The 17,069-nt window shown below is 39.3% G+C and overlaps 1 protein-coding gene across 2 annotated transcripts; it reads right to left on the bottom strand.

Moving 5' to 3' along the window:
* Positions 1-6,620: 6,620 nt before the first annotated feature.
* LOC124877420 (ubiquinol-cytochrome-c reductase complex assembly factor 3) lies at positions 6,621-16,557 on the bottom strand. 2 transcript variants are annotated; one of them, XR_007040510.1, is made up of 3 exons: positions 16,312-16,551; positions 12,102-12,153; positions 6,784-6,922 (listed from the first exon to the last, which is right to left on the bottom strand). XR_007040510.1 is itself a non-coding variant. In XM_047380567.1 (2 exons), the coding sequence occupies exons 1-2, from the start codon at positions 16,426-16,428 to the stop codon at positions 6,794-6,796; spliced, it is 246 nt and encodes an 81-aa protein (XP_047236523.1). In that variant the 5' UTR covers positions 16,429-16,557; the 3' UTR covers positions 6,621-6,793. The 2 variants fall into 2 exon arrangements, 1 of the variants encoding a protein (XP_047236523.1); XM_047380567.1 differs by lacking the exon at positions 12,102-12,153 and having other exon boundaries at positions 6,621-6,922; positions 16,312-16,557.
* Positions 16,558-17,069: the final 512 nt, after the last annotated feature.

The raw sequence follows: 17,069 nt of genomic DNA, 5'->3' as shown, positions 1-17,069 counted from the left end.
TATTGGTTTCTTCAAAGTCAGGAGATTACAAAGTCTAAGATTGATATATTTAAACAATCTAGCTCCTCCCAGATAACAGAGCTCCTCACGTTGTCTTTAAGGATAAATCCAGGTATTGAGGAAGCTCATTTCAGTTGCTTTTGTCTAGGATCTTGTTCTTTCAGTCACAAAATAACAAGATCACAGCACTTTTTATTGGTTATCCTATGGGACCAAGATTTAAATGCTGGAGAAGATGGAAGTTACCTTGCTTTTGTGGTGTTACATGAAACAGCAATGCTCTGAAGAACTTTAAAAGAAAAACAAAACTGCAACTAAAATATACTGAATGGTCTAGCCCCAAGGTAATGGAAGGTTCATTTGTTTCCCTACGAACACTTTGAAGAGCAACCTGATCATGAAACAGGCCTTAATTATGTTCTGTTGCAGGTGCACAAACACAGCTGCAGCTACTTTTTTCCATATAATAGGGGCCCGCCTATCTGGTCCCCTTTATTTTATCCACGGGTGATTTTTATCTCTAGGGGCAGAAGTTCACAAATGCACAAAGGAAAAAAGGCTATACAGTCATCTGCACAGCACCTAATGTGAAACCTCCTTTGTTGACAATTACAAGACAAGAACTGTGCCAGACTCCTTTAAATCCTCTGAGTACTAAGCAGTTGGGTTGAAGCACTTTAAGCCATTTTAAGCAAGGCTTCATTAAACTGAGAGAGAAACATCTGTTAGCAGTCATCTTCATGCACACATCTTTTAACTACGTTTGCATTGCTTGATAAATAACCTAAAACCTTGCTTTCATTCTCAGGTGTTCAATAACAAACTATTGTTGTGTGCAGAAACATTAGCTTTCTGGAACAAGTTTAACAAGTCTCTCGTGGCTTCTTCAGTGCTCCCACATTGTGTAGTTGATAGGACCCAGGTTCCCCAGCTTGCATGTGAAATGTTGCTTTTTTACACACAATAGCTAAGAGCTGGTACTAACGACCAGTATGGGCCATCTGGTTATACATTTACAGGGCTAAATGCAGGTGTCTTAAGACGGTTTCCACTGCAGCACCTACAAAGGTGAGACACTTTAAGTCACATTTGTTTCGCAGTCTGTACACAATCGATCCTGCAACACACGGAGCTCAACTTACTCCCCCTAGCAGCAGAGCTATTAACTGGAGATCTTTTTGTTAAAAATATTTAGTTAAAAAAAAATCTTCCACTGATGTGAGCAAGTTTTAATATAATAAAATAGATACAAAAGAGAATATTCTAATTGAGATTTATTTTATTTATTTAGAGCAGGGACATGGTTTATTAATCAACATTTACAAAGTAAAAGTCAATTGACAAGACTACAGGCTCGTAGTCATCTTTTGTCCCAGGTTGATGGCCTCTAATAAACAAGAGCAAACCCAAATAAATAAAGATAAAACACATTACCAAAATACTTAGGTAATATTGTAAGTGTAGCTTTGGTTTTGGATCTATTATGTTTTTTAACCTTTTACTAAATAAACTAGATTTGGAAGTTCATGCATTTTTATTTGGTAAAGTGTTCCATGTCTGAGATGCAATCTCCTCTACAGCCCACTCTAGCTGAACTCTTACTGTTTTCTTAAACATATTCTGCATGGGCTGGGTATATCAACATGTGGCAGAAGGAAACTGGAATCAAACCCACAGCCTTCAGATTGCAAGACAACCACTCTTTCCACTGAGCCACAGTCACCTTATTTGTGAAATAAATAAAGCCTCAAAGTACAAGCAACTGTAATATTAAGTTCTTCCTAATATATCAAAAACTGGCTTCTTGAAATTTAATTCTATTCGCAATTTTATAACATCATGTTTGAAACCGATTTGTGAGTCAATTATTACACTAAGATATTTGAATTAGTAGTACTAGTAGTATTTTCCGCCTTTTTCCCGGTACCAAGCTGTCAGGGTTTACGTCAACAGTTGACAGGCTTCGACCCATGTGCATACACTACTAAAGACAGTACTTAGTTGTGCTGCTTGTTTTTTTTTTTTAGCTTGCAACATAATTGGCATACATTTGATATGTTACAGTAGTGGGACAGCAGCTTGATAGATTATTTATATCAAGGGTCAATGGTAATGTTTCAAAGATTAACCTTTGCGGTACCCCAAGAATGTTCTCACAAGGTATGTCTCTCATGTTTTGTATTTGAACGCAATGCATTGTAAATGAAGAAATCAAGGATTCCATTCATTTCGATCAGTACACCAAGTTGAACAAGCCGAAGTTGAAATAACTTATTTTAGTTAGGTGTATATGATAGTTAAAAGTATTAAAAGCTTTTTCAAATGAATAAATACAACACCAGTGACACCACCTATATCTAGTTGTTTTTTTCACGTTTTCCAAGGAAAAGCAGACAGCTGTTTTGGTGGACTGGTTCAAATTCAACTCAAATTCAATTCAAAAATACTTTATTAATCCCACAGGGAAATTAAATGTTGTTATAGCTCATTATGAAGGTTTCTTCAAAGAGTCGTTGTAGATGCTGATGGCTGTGGGCAGGAAGGATCTCCTGTAGCGCTCCGTCTCACAGCAGATCTGAAGAAGCCTCTGACTGAAGATACTCTGTTGTTGTAGGACAGTCTGATGAAGAGGATGCTCAGGGTTCTCCATAATGTTCTTCATTTTATGAAGAATCCTTCTTTCCACAATGATCTCCAGAGGTTCTGGAGGAGTCCCCAGAACTAAGCCATTATTAGTTTGTTGAGCTGGCTCTGATGCTGCTACCCCAGCAGATAATGGCAGAATAGATCACACTCTCCACAACATTGGCCTTCTCACTGTAAGAAAGTAAGTAAACTTTATATCTGTTGCGTTTTCACAGACACAGAGTCACAAAGTGCTTCATAGTAATCAAAAAACATACAGTATAAAACATTAAAATAGAACAGTTACAAAATTGGCAACATTACGTCAGCTAGAACTGGAATGCTAGTCTAAACAAATAGGTTTTAAGGAGCTTTTTAAATCCAGAGAATGTATCCAGAGAACGCAGCTCAAGCGAAAGTTCATTCCAAAGTCGAGGAGCAGTAGCTTTGAAAGAACGGTCACCCCTATAAAGCAGGTTCATGGAACCATTAATTGGTTCAGTCCAGACAACCTCAGAGTTCGAGTTGAGCTATAGGGCTTAATCAGGTCACAAACGTAGGCAGGAGCCTGTCCATGTAGGGTTCAAAAATGTAACACTAAAATTTAAACAAAACACGATGCACCACAGGGAGGATCAATACTGTACACCTCCCAGAGTCAGCAGCCATCATGATATCACTAGACTCTTAAAGTCATGCTGTTTCTGCAGAATGGTGTTTGCAATATCCGGACTGAAACTTTTCATAGATGCTGTGTGACTCTAAGAAGGATGTAAGTTGTAAAGGGAGCACCTTTCCAACAATTTGGCCAAAAAGGGGAGTTTAGATATTGGCCGATTGGTCAAGGTTAGCTTTCTTCAGTTTAGATTCAACAATGGCATGTTTGAATACAGTAAGGGAACACACCAGAGGAGAGTGACATATTGAAGAATTTCATTACAGATGGTCCAATTATGTCAAAGACCTTCACAAAGAGCTTGTATGGTAGTACAACTGCAGGACTCGAGGACAGTTTCATTTTAACAACCAATGCTGAGATATAATGAAAAGACATTGGATTAAAAAAGGACCAAGCATGGGAGGGAGGTTAAGCCAGAGCAGGACTTCACAAGGAGGGAGGAGTGATTTCATCTGCTATGTCCCTGATCTTGTTTAAGAAAAAGTTCATAAGATCATTACTGTATCATTGACTGTATAAAAATAATTTCTTTAATCCAGGCACTTTGAGGGGGGCAAAGTTACATTTTAACGATGCCACTTCAACTATGATAGAGCCACAGTAACACTATTTACTATTCTCTATTTTCTTTTAAAAGCTATTTACTTCACTGCATAGGTCAAAAGCACAGGGATCAAACATAGCACAAAAACTCTCAGCTGTGGTCTCTGTAATGATTCTCCTTTCTGCCCTTGTTGGGACAGGCTTGAGCTAAGAAGGGACATTTAAAACAAAAACCACCCATCTATGATAACTCATAGATGGGTGGACATCCTCTACATGTACATTTGTAACATGTAGGTCAAAACTGGCTTTTTGCAGTATCTGAACTGCCCCACTAGGGAAAATAAGACTGGACTTACTGTATGCAAACATCAAGGAGGCATACTCTGTTTTAGCCCTCCCACCAGTTGGCAGATCAGACCACAATCAGATCTGGATCTGATTTTGTTATCGTCTCTAGCATTATTGATTAAAAATGTCTGATTTTGCATTTCTGACCACTTTAATGACCATGTTTCTGGTGACATAAAGGTCTGTTAGTCAGATTCAGCTGTTTTAAGCAATATCTGTGCAGTCAATAAACATGGTACATTTATTTCTTTGAAGGGTTTAATCTTTAATCTTTCCAGAAACGTTCTTATTTCCTATATGGAGTTTAGATGAAAATTCAGAGTGAAAGACTCACCTTCACCGTCTCCACCTTCCAATGACTCTTCTGCGCGTCTCCCAGCCTTCCAATCAGCATCCTGTCCGCCTGATTCTCCATCCAATCACCTTCCGACGCTTTGCTTGTAAAGGACCTTCAGCTGTGTTCATCCTCGCTTGTCAGCTGAGCCCATCCCTCCTCCACCCCACCTCCACCATCTTCCTTCACATCTACTCCTGGCTTCCTCGCTCCCTGGCCGCCAATCCACCACCAGTGTCGGATCAGGGGGAAGACATCTTTAAATCTAAGCCTTACAAATGATCATCTTAGTTCATGTCATTCTCAGCATTCATGTCTTACTCCCAGGTCCGAGCACCAAAGAAATAACCATGTAATTTCTCATCATTAAAACTTTTCTAATTCCCATCCCTTTCTTTGTGAGTCTTTTCAGATTGAAATAGGAGTTCAAAATGCCTCACAGTCTATGTCGATATCTTCATTGCAGAGATCGCTACTCCAGTTGATGCTAGTCAGGCAATTTTTCCAAGTGTTTAGTCTGACCTGAAAGGCATATTCTCATATGCCTTGATAGTGCAAATGGAAAAAAACAAAATGCACCTTAATAAGCTCACTTAACAAGGAGATCAGTGAAAATCAATCAAGTGGCACTTTAATAAATTCTTGCAAGAATTGAGAATGGATAGAGAATACAAACTCAAGAATTTATTAAAGTGCCACTTGATTGATTTTCACTGATCTCCTTGTTAAGTGAGCTTATTAAGGTGCATTTTGTTTTTTTCCATTTGCATTGGGCAGACATCTATTTTTAGACTTTTTTCTAGAACAAAATCAAACTATTATCTGAAGTCTATATGTTTCCAATCTGTCCTTTAAGTAGTTGAGATGAATTAAACTTATTGGTTAAAAATTCCAGATGTTCCCTATTAGTTTCATCAAGCCAGTTCACAATATAATCTCCAAATAAAATCTTTCTTTGTATGCAGTATTCTTTAATTACAGCCTGTAGATCCTCATAAAGACGCTAATGGTGGCCTGTAGGGAACAGTCTGCATAACTGAGATTTGTGAAGAACAAAAAACACTGATTCCATGTCATCTACACAAGACCATTCTGTTTCCTGATCTATGGAAACCAGCAACTGGAGAACTGCTGTGAAGCCACAAACCAGAAAGACATAAAAGATCCAGGTTTTAGTCATTTTGAAAATGTTGAACTCAGTCATATTTGTACATAACTCAACAAAATTATTTTATTAAGTCCAATAAATTGTAGGATCTTGAAAGAATTAATAAACTTTTTGGAATTTTCCTTAGTGAAAAGAGATGTTCTGTGACAACCTGGGATTATTTCAGTCAGTTGAATGCAGGATGGGGTTATGCATGATAAGACAAATTACCTATTGGTTGCAGGGACATGCTTCCACCCCCTCAAAGCCCTAAACAGGGCAAATAGAAAATAGACTATATTGCCCAAAGGTTTTTTATCGGGATGAGGTCAAGACTCTGTGCAGGCCAGTCAAGCTGATCCACACAAATCTCTCTCATCCATGTCTTTATGGACCTTGCTTTGTGCACTTGTGCACAGTAATGTGGATGAAATCATGTAAAAGTATTGGTATGCTAAAGCATTAAGAGTTCCTTTCACTGGAACTAAGGAGCCAGGCCCTGCTCCTGAAAAACAACCGCACATAATTAATCCCGCCAAACCCAGACTCTTCCAACAGATTGCCAGATGGAGAAGCATTCATCACTCCAGTGAACACACCACCACTGGACTCTAGAGCAGTGGTGGTGTGACTGGAACACCCAATTTCAATTGTTTGGATGGGTGAGCTACTTTTGAATACTTTTGGCAATAGAATGTAGATGTGCAACACATTTATAAATCACTGTAAAAATGTTACAATCTCAGAAGTAAAGCAAAAAACATTGTTTGCAATGGACACAAATTTAGGAAAAATTGTTTGATCATGTTTGTAGGAATCAGGCTCCCTGCATACACAGCTCAGATTCATAGTAAGCAGGAATACAACATGGCATCTAAAAAAAAGCTGAAATACACTAAAATGGCTGGTCTTATGGAAAAGCAAACAAGGTTAGACAAATAGACTGAGAAGCTGTTTTATTTAAAGAGTTTTAATCAAATAGTTCAATGCAAAGTAAAGAATTTAACATTATACAACAGCTTCCATGCACGCCGACAATGTGCATGTTTATGTGATTAATTTGCAACTCATGTCAGGAGCACTCAATAGCCAACGATGATCAGAGTATGTATCTCTACTTCCCAGGTCCAAATCCTCTTGCAAGGTTATCATTGGTTTCAGCAGCATCCTTTAAGACTTGCATCATCATGGCATTCCTATGCCTCGTCTCTTCCATTCTCACTGGGTTTGATTCAGGGAGATTCTGGTGGGTAGTGGACAGAAAATTAACCCAGGTAATTCAAGATGACTGACAACTGACTTCATTTGATTTGAAAAATATACAATAGGTTTTGACTTCTTGTAGAAGCAAAAACTTGTATGGAGGAACCTTTGCTAATGTAAAGGGAAGCACTGTAAAATTAAACATTTGAAAAAAAGTTAAACTACAAAGCTTTGTACAGCTGCCTCATGGTAACCATTGGAACCACAAGCTTACCTGTTTACAGAAGTACTTCAAAACCCTTACAAACAGTCCACAGATTATTATAATCTCACTTAATAAAGGCCTGCAGGTCAATGTCATTAAACCATTGGAACTTAGTTTGTCTTAAGTTTATAAACTGGCAGTTCTCCTCTTTGATTATTCATTTATAAGTCCTATGTGGCAGAATCAGATCAGCCCAAGAACCCTACTTAAAAGAGAAGGAAAACTGTTACTAATTGAACTTTTTGATTATTTTTGATAGACAACCTTATTAAAAGAGTAATGACTTTATGCAACACGTTTGTGGATACACAAATGACTTAATTATTGGTTCACCTACTCAATTATTAGCAATCAAAAGAGCAAAAGCATTAAACCACCTGATTGGTTGTTTAGGTCTGAAAACAGACTTCAGAAGTTCCGGTATTTTATGAAGTGACCCACTATACAGTTAAGCTCAAAATGATTCACACCACTGGCAGATTTCTATTCAAAATTAAAACAAAGTTGAAGGAGTATCCATTTCGAGAACAATTTAATCAATCAATTTTTATTTTATTTTATTCAATTGAAACTTACATTAGTAATCCCAAAACAAGACTGAGTAGGAACTATATGTGAAGTTCAGACTGCTGTTCACTAATTGGCCATGGGACCAGAAGAAATTAGAAGGGTTAGTGCAGGGAAAAGTTGATAAAACTCAAGAGTGACTACAATAATATTAAAAAGGACCACAATGGCCGGAGTGGGTCAAATCAAAACATAATTTTACTATTTACAGAACATAAACCTTGCCTGGAGGATAAAAGAAAAATAACACATCTGAATTACATGCAGGCAGAGCGCTGTATTTAATTTCATCCATAATCAGCTGAACACACATATATCAGCAATTCAGACGCAGAAATATTTCCCACAAAACAATACCACCATGAAACAGAGGTTCAGAAATGTATTGATACTCCTTCAGCAAACCAGCATCTGCAGCAGGAGGGAGCAGGCAGAGAGCAGCTGCCCGTAATCAGACTGCCTTTATCAGGTCAAACGGTAGGAAGACCCCGCTGAATATCTAATATCTAATATCCAACCAAAAACTAACTTCACAGTGCTCAAAGGTCCACGGTTTTACACTTTGAAGTCCTCGTCATGTCTGAGACAAAAATGTCCTCACATAAAGCCCTAAATTGTAACTTCTTCTGGCAAACTTTGGAGCATTACCAGTCCAGATGGCGACATCTCTCCTCTATGCTTCTACTGTCACACCCCGCTCACATCAAAACACCTGTGCCTTTTTAAAAAATTTCTGCTGGGCTGTTTTCCAGATAACTATCCCAGTGGATCATACAGGGGTTGGACAATGAAAGTGAAACACCTGTCATTTTAGTGTGGGAGGTTTCATGGCTAAATTGGACCAGCCTGGTAGCCAGTCTTCATTGATTGCACATTGCACCAGTAAGAGCAGAGTGTGAAGGTTCAATTAGCAGGGTAAGAGCACAGTTTTGCTCAAAATATTGAAATGCACACAACATTATGGGTGACATACCAGAGTTCAAAAGAGGACAAATTGTTGGTGCACGTCTTGCTGGCGCATCTGTGACCAAGACAGCAAGTCTTTGTGATGTATCAAGAGCCACGGTATCCAGGGTAATGTCAGCATACCACCAAGAAGGACGAACCACATCCAACAGGATTAACTGTGGATGCAAGAGGAAGCTGTCTGAAAGGGATGTTCGGGTGCTAACCCGGATTGTATCCAAAAAACATAAAGCCACGACTGCCCAAATCACGGCAGAATTAAATGTGCACCTCAACTCTCCTATTTCCACCAGAACTGTCCGTCAGGAGTTCCACAGGGTCAATATACACGGCCGGGCTGCTATAGCCAAACCTTTGGTCACTCATGCCAATGCCAAACGTCGGTTTCAATGGTGCAAGGAGCGCAAATCTTGGGCTGTGGACAATGTGAAACATGTATTGTTCTCTGATGAGTCCACCTTTACTGTTTTCCCCACATCCGGGAGAGTTACGGTGTGGAGAAGCCCCAAAGAAGCGTACCACCCAGACTGTTGCATGCCCAGAGTGAAGCATGGGGGTGGATCAGTGATGGTTTGGGCTGCCATATCATGGCATTCCCTTGGCCCAATACTTGTGCTAGATGGGCGCGTCACTGCCAAGGACTACCGAACCATTCTTGAGGACCATGTGCATCCAATGGTTCAAACATTGTATCCTGAAGGCGGTGCCGTGTATCAGGAAGACAATGCACCAATACACACAGCAAGACTAGTGAAAGATTGGTTTGATGAACATGAAAGTGAAGTTGAACATCTCCCATGGCCTGCACAGTCACCAGATCTAAATATTATTGAGCCACTTTGGGGTGTTTTGGAGGAGCGAGTCAGGAAACGTTTTCCTCCACCAGTATCATGTAGTGACCTGGTCACTATCCTGCAAGAAGAATGGCTTAAAATCCCTCTGACCACTGTGCAGGACTTGTATATGTCATTCCCAAGACGAATTGATGCTGTATTGGCTGCAAAAGGAGGCCCTACACCATACTAATAAATTATTGTGGTCTAAAACCAGGTGTTTCAGTTTCATTGTCCAAGCCCTGTACATACATTCTTGCATATACAATAATAAACATATTTGTATTTTGTTTATTTATATTTTTATTTTCTATTTATTTATTTATGTATTTATTATGTATTTATCTTTCATTGTTTCACGCAGATGTGACAATATCTCACATTAATGTTAATAGCGGCACAGTGCACTACACTAAAGGCCAGAGGCCAGGCTTCAGCCCATAGCTCCAGCCATCAGTGGGTAAGTGGAATCACAACAGGCTCCGTGCACAGTTGAGTGAGAGCGCATAGAGCGGAGCCGCGGTGCCTAAAATGAGCCAGTGGAAAGGGGCATTTCAGTCCCTGGCGCTGATGATGCTACTGCTACCCAGAAAATGATGACCTAAGCTTCCTCCTAAGAAGTAGTCTGCTCTGTCCCTTCTTGTATTCGGATTTCACAGTTCCATCTCCACTCCAGTCTGTTGTCCAGGTGAACACCAAGGTATTTATACTCCTCCACCACCTCCACTTCTTCTCCCATAATGGAAATAGTGTTTGACCTATTCTTGTTTCTCTTAAAATCTACAGTCATCTCCTTTGTTTTATTCACGAACAAGATGAGATGACAGGAGTCTGTCTTGTACTGGAAGTCTGAGGTGTACAGAGCGAAAAGGAATGGTGAGAGTACCGTCCCCTGTGGTGCTCCTATGCTGACTACCTGGTTAGACACACAACCCTTAAGTCTCACAAACTGTGCTCTGTTTGTCAGGTAGTCTTTGATCCAGGAGATTGTTGAGGCCTCCACCTGAGTCTTTTGGAGTTTCTGACAAAGCAAATCAGGTTGAATTGTGTTAAAGGCACTGGAGAAATCAAAGAACATGATCCTCACAGTGCTGCTGGCTTTGTCCAGATGACAATGGGTTTGTTGAAAAAGGTGTATGATAGGATCTTCAACTCTAACTCCATTGCAATAAGCAAACCACAGATGCTCCTGAAAGTTGCTTGTTACTCAGGTGGAGTAACAGGAGTCTATCTAAGGCCTACTAGGGCAACAGGTCTGTAGTCACTGAGGACTGATGGGTGAGTTTTCTTTGGTACCGGAAAAAGGCAGAAGGGTCTTCCACAACAATGGTCAGGCTAAGTTTGAAGAGGTTCTACAGACTACCACAGAGCTGCTCCGCGCAGGCCTTCAGGATTCTGGGGCTGAGTAAATCTGTACCTGTAGCCTTATTCCATTTGGGTCTTTCCAGGTGCCTCTTCATCTGACTTCTAGAGACACACAGGTGAATGGGGAAGGTAAAAAAACACATCTTCTGACTTGGTTAAAAATTAACTTGTAGAAGCAGAAGGGTCCATGGCTGAGGTGGAAGACAAAACATTTGAGGTATGACAGGGAAGCTTTGGGTCAAAGGAGGGTCAGATGTGTTTGGCTGTGGCCACGAGAGAAGGATACTGAGCTTGTTCCTGTATTAAACCTATTGAAAAATGTGTTTAGTTCATTGGCTCTGTCCAGACATCCACCGGTCTGATCCTCCTTTTGCTTGAAGCCTGTGATCTTCTTCATCCCTGACCACACATCTCTGATATTGTTTTGCTTGAGCTAACTCTTCAGCTTCTTCCCATACACCTCATTGCTGTCTCTTATCTTGATTTGAAGTTGCTTTCATTTACTCCTCAACAATTCCTTGTCATCTTTGAAGGCTCTTCTTTTTTTGTTAAACTCTCCTTTTTTTGTTTCTTTGTTTGTCACTGGTCACTGATGTTCCAGGGTTTGTTACTGGGGAAACACCTCACCATTCAGGTGGGTATTGTGTTATCCACACAGAAGTTTATATAGTCGATAACACAGTCAGTCATGCCATTGCAACTTCGCAAGGCTTCTTCAGCTTCCTGTGACCATCTTCTCACAGTTCTCTTTATTACAGGTTGCCTCTGAACAAGGGGTTTATATTTCAAGCAAAGAAAATCAAGATTGTGAACTGATTTACCTATAGGAGGCCTTGCTGTAGAGATGTATGAGTCCTTGACATTTGCATAAAACAAATCCAGCATTGTTTTTTCTGGTAGAGCAGCTGACAAACTGTTGAAATGTAGGAAGTGTAGCAGACAGTGAGGTGTGATTAAAATCACCATATATTGCTACAAACACTTGGGGTGTTTGTCTATCGCTTAGCAACAACTGAGCTGATGACACCACATGCAGTGTTGGCAACAGCTGATGGTGGAACGTAAGCTGTTGCCAAAATAACACCAGTGAACTCTCTGGGTAAACAATTTAAAAGAAAACTTACTGCTAACAGTTCAATATTTGAGCTGCAGAGACGACACTTCACAATAACATGTCCTGGACTACACCATCTATTGTTCACAAAAATTGCTAATCCACTTACTTTGCGTTTGCCGCTCCTCTTTAAATCTCTGTTTGTTGTATTGTCAGAAAGCCTGGCAGAAAGATGGCAGAGTCAGGGATATGATCCTGCAGCCATGTCTCGGTAAAACACATAATACTGCACTCCCGATACTCTGGTTGGGTCCTTGTTAGGGCTGGGAGTTCATCCAAATTGTTTCCCAACGATCTCACATTGCCCATCATAATCAAAGGAAGAGATGGTTTAACTTCCTCCTTGCAGTCACCCTAATCTTTAGCTTCCTCCACAGGCTCTAAGAGTGTATTCACACCAGTAAAGTCCTTTGGCCCGCTTGCTTGTTATGGACCAAAAGCCAACTTTATTTTTTTTGTTTGGTGTAGTTTGCTTTCATATTGTACTTTTTGCAAGTAAACTACAGTATAACTTGTAAACAAAGCCATGCGGGTGACGATCAGTGCTCCCACTGGAAAGAAAGGATGGGACGGTACAGAGGACAGACGAGGAAATAGGGCAAAACGACTACTGAAGTCCTGCAAGCAGTCCCTCTGTTCTGCATATTTGTGCCATTATTGCAGCTGCAATATCATTGTGAGCGTCAAGAGCAGCTCATTCAACACAGATTATGTGATATTCTATTTATAATTTTGAAACCCTGTCAGAGAATGCGTGCTGCAAGCCAAAAGAGACACTGTGCTCTGTACTGTGCTAAAACAAGCAGGCAAAAGTGTTGGTAAGCAAGCATGGTTCAGGTAAGATTTCAGTAAAATGTTCACTGCTATGGTGGCTTGTTAAGTCCAAAGAGACATATGTTTTCTGTAGTTGGGTCGTATTGAGTGGGTTTCGGTTCGGTTGTTTGGTCCACTCTTCAGTTCGCTCGAGAGTATTCACACCTGCAAAAAGGGTCCAGACTAAAGGGGAAACAAACTTTGGTTTGTTTAAAGCAGACCAAAAGTGGCTGGTGTGAATACACCCTAAGATTCAAGTCAGGACTTTACCAACTATAAGGGCACTACCCACCATGCGGTGATGACAACTCGCCTGTCTGAGGATCTGAATCGTGTCTCCTGTAGGTTTGATTAACAGCCTTTCACATTTTCACTCTCAGACAACAATTCTGAGCGTTACTCTGCTTAAAAGGGCACATTGAAAAAAAAAGAAAGATTTGAAAGTGAAAAATAAAAAGATTTGAACATGAAAAAATTGATTTGAATTTTAAATTTTTTAAAAATCTGAAACTGAAAAAAAAAAAAAAAATGTTTAAAATATAAAGATGAGTAATAAAGAATTAAATCTTTATTCACACTGAAACATTTGTATCATTTATTTTTCTTTTTCAGATCTCAAGATTAAAATTTGACATTCACTTTCAACATTTATTTGGTTTTAACTAGTCTTTTCAAATATACAGTAATTTTGACCCTTTTCTAGCTCCATACCATGATCTACGCTGCCACCTGGTGACCACACTAAGTATCCTTGTCCCCCCTTGTGAAGCTCAAATTTCAAATGCTTGTTTCTAGTTGCAGGACAGAAACCAGGCCTTCAGACTGGTCCGATTAAGGGCAGCGCCTGTGAGTGGGCAGCAAAGCCTCGGTGACCCGTCCCCCGCTGAGGTTTTTTGCAATCTCAAACTGTATCCTACTAAGGATAAAGTCTGAAATATGATTTTTTTTCCCCTTTACCATTGTCTTGTGTCATGATGTATGTTTGGATGGGTTGTACTGGAATTCTAATTTCCCCTCGGGGATCAATAAAGTATCTTTGAAGTGAATTGAATTTACTATGTCTGACTGTTTACACACAAACCATGGTACATGTAGCATGGTGGTGATAGAGTCTTGTAAAAAGCACAGTAAGAACGCACAACAGTATTTGGGACAGTTACATAGCAGCAAAACCTAAAAGGTAAAAATATTGGAATCACAAACAAGGACTAAGATTTTTTTTATTTGGAATCTATAAATCATGGTGAATTTAATAGTAATGTTCAGTGTTATTAAAAGAAAGATGGTTTGGGGGGCACACTACACAAATTATTAAAATATCTGGCCTAAAACAGCTTCTATGTGGTGCAGCATGTGGGTTTAAATAGTGTATAGGTTTTTTAGATGTTGGCTTCAGTAACCATTAATTAATATTATTAATATTGCACTTGGAAGGTGATCAAATGAAAAATAAACTCCAGGATTAGATAAATGAGAAAATACAGAAGAGGTTTTCATCCATCAGCTAAATGACGTGGATTGGTCAGCTATCTAGAAATAGGATAATTTGGATAGAGCATGGAGTTTTTAAAGAGAAATGTCTGTGTGTTATTGAACAGATGACAGCAGTGAACAAGATCAGAGTTAACTTGAGAGAAATTAGAAAAAGTTTATATTTAAGATCACTGCCATAATTAGACAGAGTGATTAGCCAGTTTTGAATACTAAAAACTCTACACAGACTTGTAAGCATGTACCTAAGATGCAGAAACACTCCTAGAAACAAAATACAGAAGGCGAGGTCACAATTTGTCAGTAATGTAAATAAAAATTCTTCACCAGTGAAACAATCTCTGAGTATGTTAATGTCATTTACTTTGACAAAATAAAGATAGGTAGGTAGGTACTTTAATTAGTTCCTGATTGGTTACTGATATCAATTTCTCTTATCCCACCACCACGCTTGTACGTGGGGATGGTGTTCTGGGGGTTCAAATGAAAGCTATGTCATTGTGGCCAAACAATTTAGTTTTTCTGTCATCTGACCAAAGAACAGAAAACCAGAAGTTCTTCTTTACCCAGATGAGATTTTGCAAAGACCTGGTTATAATATTCAGCAGTATGCATCCTCCATCAGACTGACTGGTGAGAGCTGTTGCCACAGACATGGCCCACAATCTTCAAGATGGTCACAAAGTGGATCGTTGCAATCTGAAGGTTGTCGGTTCAATTAGTTGATTATTTCTGTCACGTGTTGCATTTTATTTTGTTAAATTTTGGCATTTGAATGATTCATTTTTTGTATGATTATGTATCATGTTTTTATACTTTTTATGTGATGCATCATTGGTTTTTTGTTCATGTATTTGGGATTTTTAAAGCATTTTGAATTACACTGTACATGAATTGTGCTACACAAGTAAACCCACTTTGCTTCACGATCAAACAACTCAGAGTTCTTTTAACAAAATGAGATCAAACTTTTACATAACTATCAGGTTTTGTCCAGATAATGTACACACTGATTAATATATATGTGTTTAGATTGCTTGTAAAAAGGTAACCATCCTCATCCTGTGTTCATGTGTAAATATAAATATAAAATAAAAACTTAAATGAACTAAATACTAAAAATGTTTGTATTATTGTATATGCAAGAATGTCTTATAAATAGTTCCAAGTATAAAATGATCCACTGGCATAATTATCTGAATTACAGCCCAACCAGAACTTATAAAATAAATCCAATGTTACATTGTGTTGTCTCACTATGTCTGTTTAGAACCCAATAAAACATGTACATCATTTTCTGTGAATCTGCTGTAAAATAAGAGAGGTATTGAAATCCCATAAAAATTTGCTTGTCTTTTTTTGTCCAGCTAAAACAATACAGCCCTTTTCCCAAAACATTTCACGGAGGGATTTAGAAGCCTTTTTTGCTGTCTCCATAAAGGTTTGCTGACCAGAACTAAAGCAGTGTAGACTAAAACATGTTGACTGTTTTATCACGATAAAATAAGTATGTGAACTCAAAATGAAAATGTTTAGAAAGGTTATTTTATTCTATAACTGCTATCCTCTCCTAAGAAGCATGGGCTGGACTATAAAGAAAACCTTGTTAAACTGGGCAAAGGGGTCACCTTTCAGGTCACTATTCTGGTATCCATATGGAAATAAAAGTGGCCAAATGTGCCCTCTACATAAACTGAAGTGCACACCATTTAGACTAGTAGGCTCAGATGACAGATGCATCTTAATTTGACGGCATTCCGAGTGGTTGACTGGTTGATATTTCTGACTGGAAGTCATAAAATCAGCACATATATTTTGACAATAAGGTGTATCCCCTTAAAATCTCCTGCTCCCCCTTGCCACGCCATAAATATTTTTCTAGATCCGCTCCTGGCTGGGAGGGACGTTCCTGTAGCGACTTGCGCCTCAGGGTCTCCAGCTCTAGATCTGAGATTGAAACAGGAACTGCAGAGAAACAGCTGGAGATAGACAAGGTTGTGTTTACATGAAATCACCTTCAGCTTCTCTTTCCTCATCTCTTCTCCCGGAGATACAATAGACCACATTCCATAGCCAAGCCCCAGGACAGCGACCGCCGCTGTGGAGATCACGATAGTCCGCATCCCGCTCATCCTGAACGGTCACTTTGTGGTGTCTGAACCGCTGCACTCACTCACACCACTGGACTCAATCTGCTGGCTTTCATAATGCCAGAGAGAACATTCTTCTCTCTTCTGTATTAAATTGGTGGCAAGAAAAGCCTTGATGCAATACTGCCACCTACGGGAGTGGAGTGTGAATTGCTTTTGTTTAGCCTGTAATCCATGCAACGATGTTAATGTAGTCCCGCTAATCATGTTGCTGTCACGGATCACAGTTTTCAAAAAGTACAACCATAAAGACCCAGATATTTTCTGCATAAACAAAGAAACGTGATCCCTCTCCACGATCTGCAAGAATAAAATGACAGCTTGTAATTGATGCATCACCTGGAAGGAACGTTTAATGTGAATGCTGCAGTAGGACCTATGAGTATCTCTTTAATTCTTAGGGAGTATGAAATGTCCTGGACAGCTTGAGTAAAAGAACAATACTCTCTGTTCTTGCAGAGTATGCATTGGCCTCAAATCAGGATGTTTAATGTATAGAAAGGCAAAGCTGCTCTTCTCTGTCATATGTAACACTGGCTCTTTTTTATGGATCAAAGACACAGCAGCATTTAGGCAACTGCTGTCCATTAATATCCAATGACATTTTTGAAAAACATTTAATA

This window comes from Girardinichthys multiradiatus, chromosome 12, assembly GCF_021462225.1.
Source record: "Girardinichthys multiradiatus isolate DD_20200921_A chromosome 12, DD_fGirMul_XY1, whole genome shotgun sequence".
NCBI classification, from domain to species: Eukaryota; Metazoa; Chordata; class Actinopteri; order Cyprinodontiformes; family Goodeidae; genus Girardinichthys; species Girardinichthys multiradiatus.
This window is presented reverse-complemented; position numbering and strand designations above follow the sequence as displayed.

Bases quoted from the DNA above. Each gene is read 5' to 3' on its own strand.
- LOC124877420 (XM_047380567.1), bottom strand. From the start codon at position 16,428: ATGAGCGGGATGCGGACTATCGTGATCTCCACAGCGGCGGTCGCTGTC. The intron at 6,923-16,311 runs GTGATTTCATGT...ACTACCCACCAG, and splicing joins TGAGGAAAGAGAAGCTGAAG to AATCTCCCTGAATCAAACCC.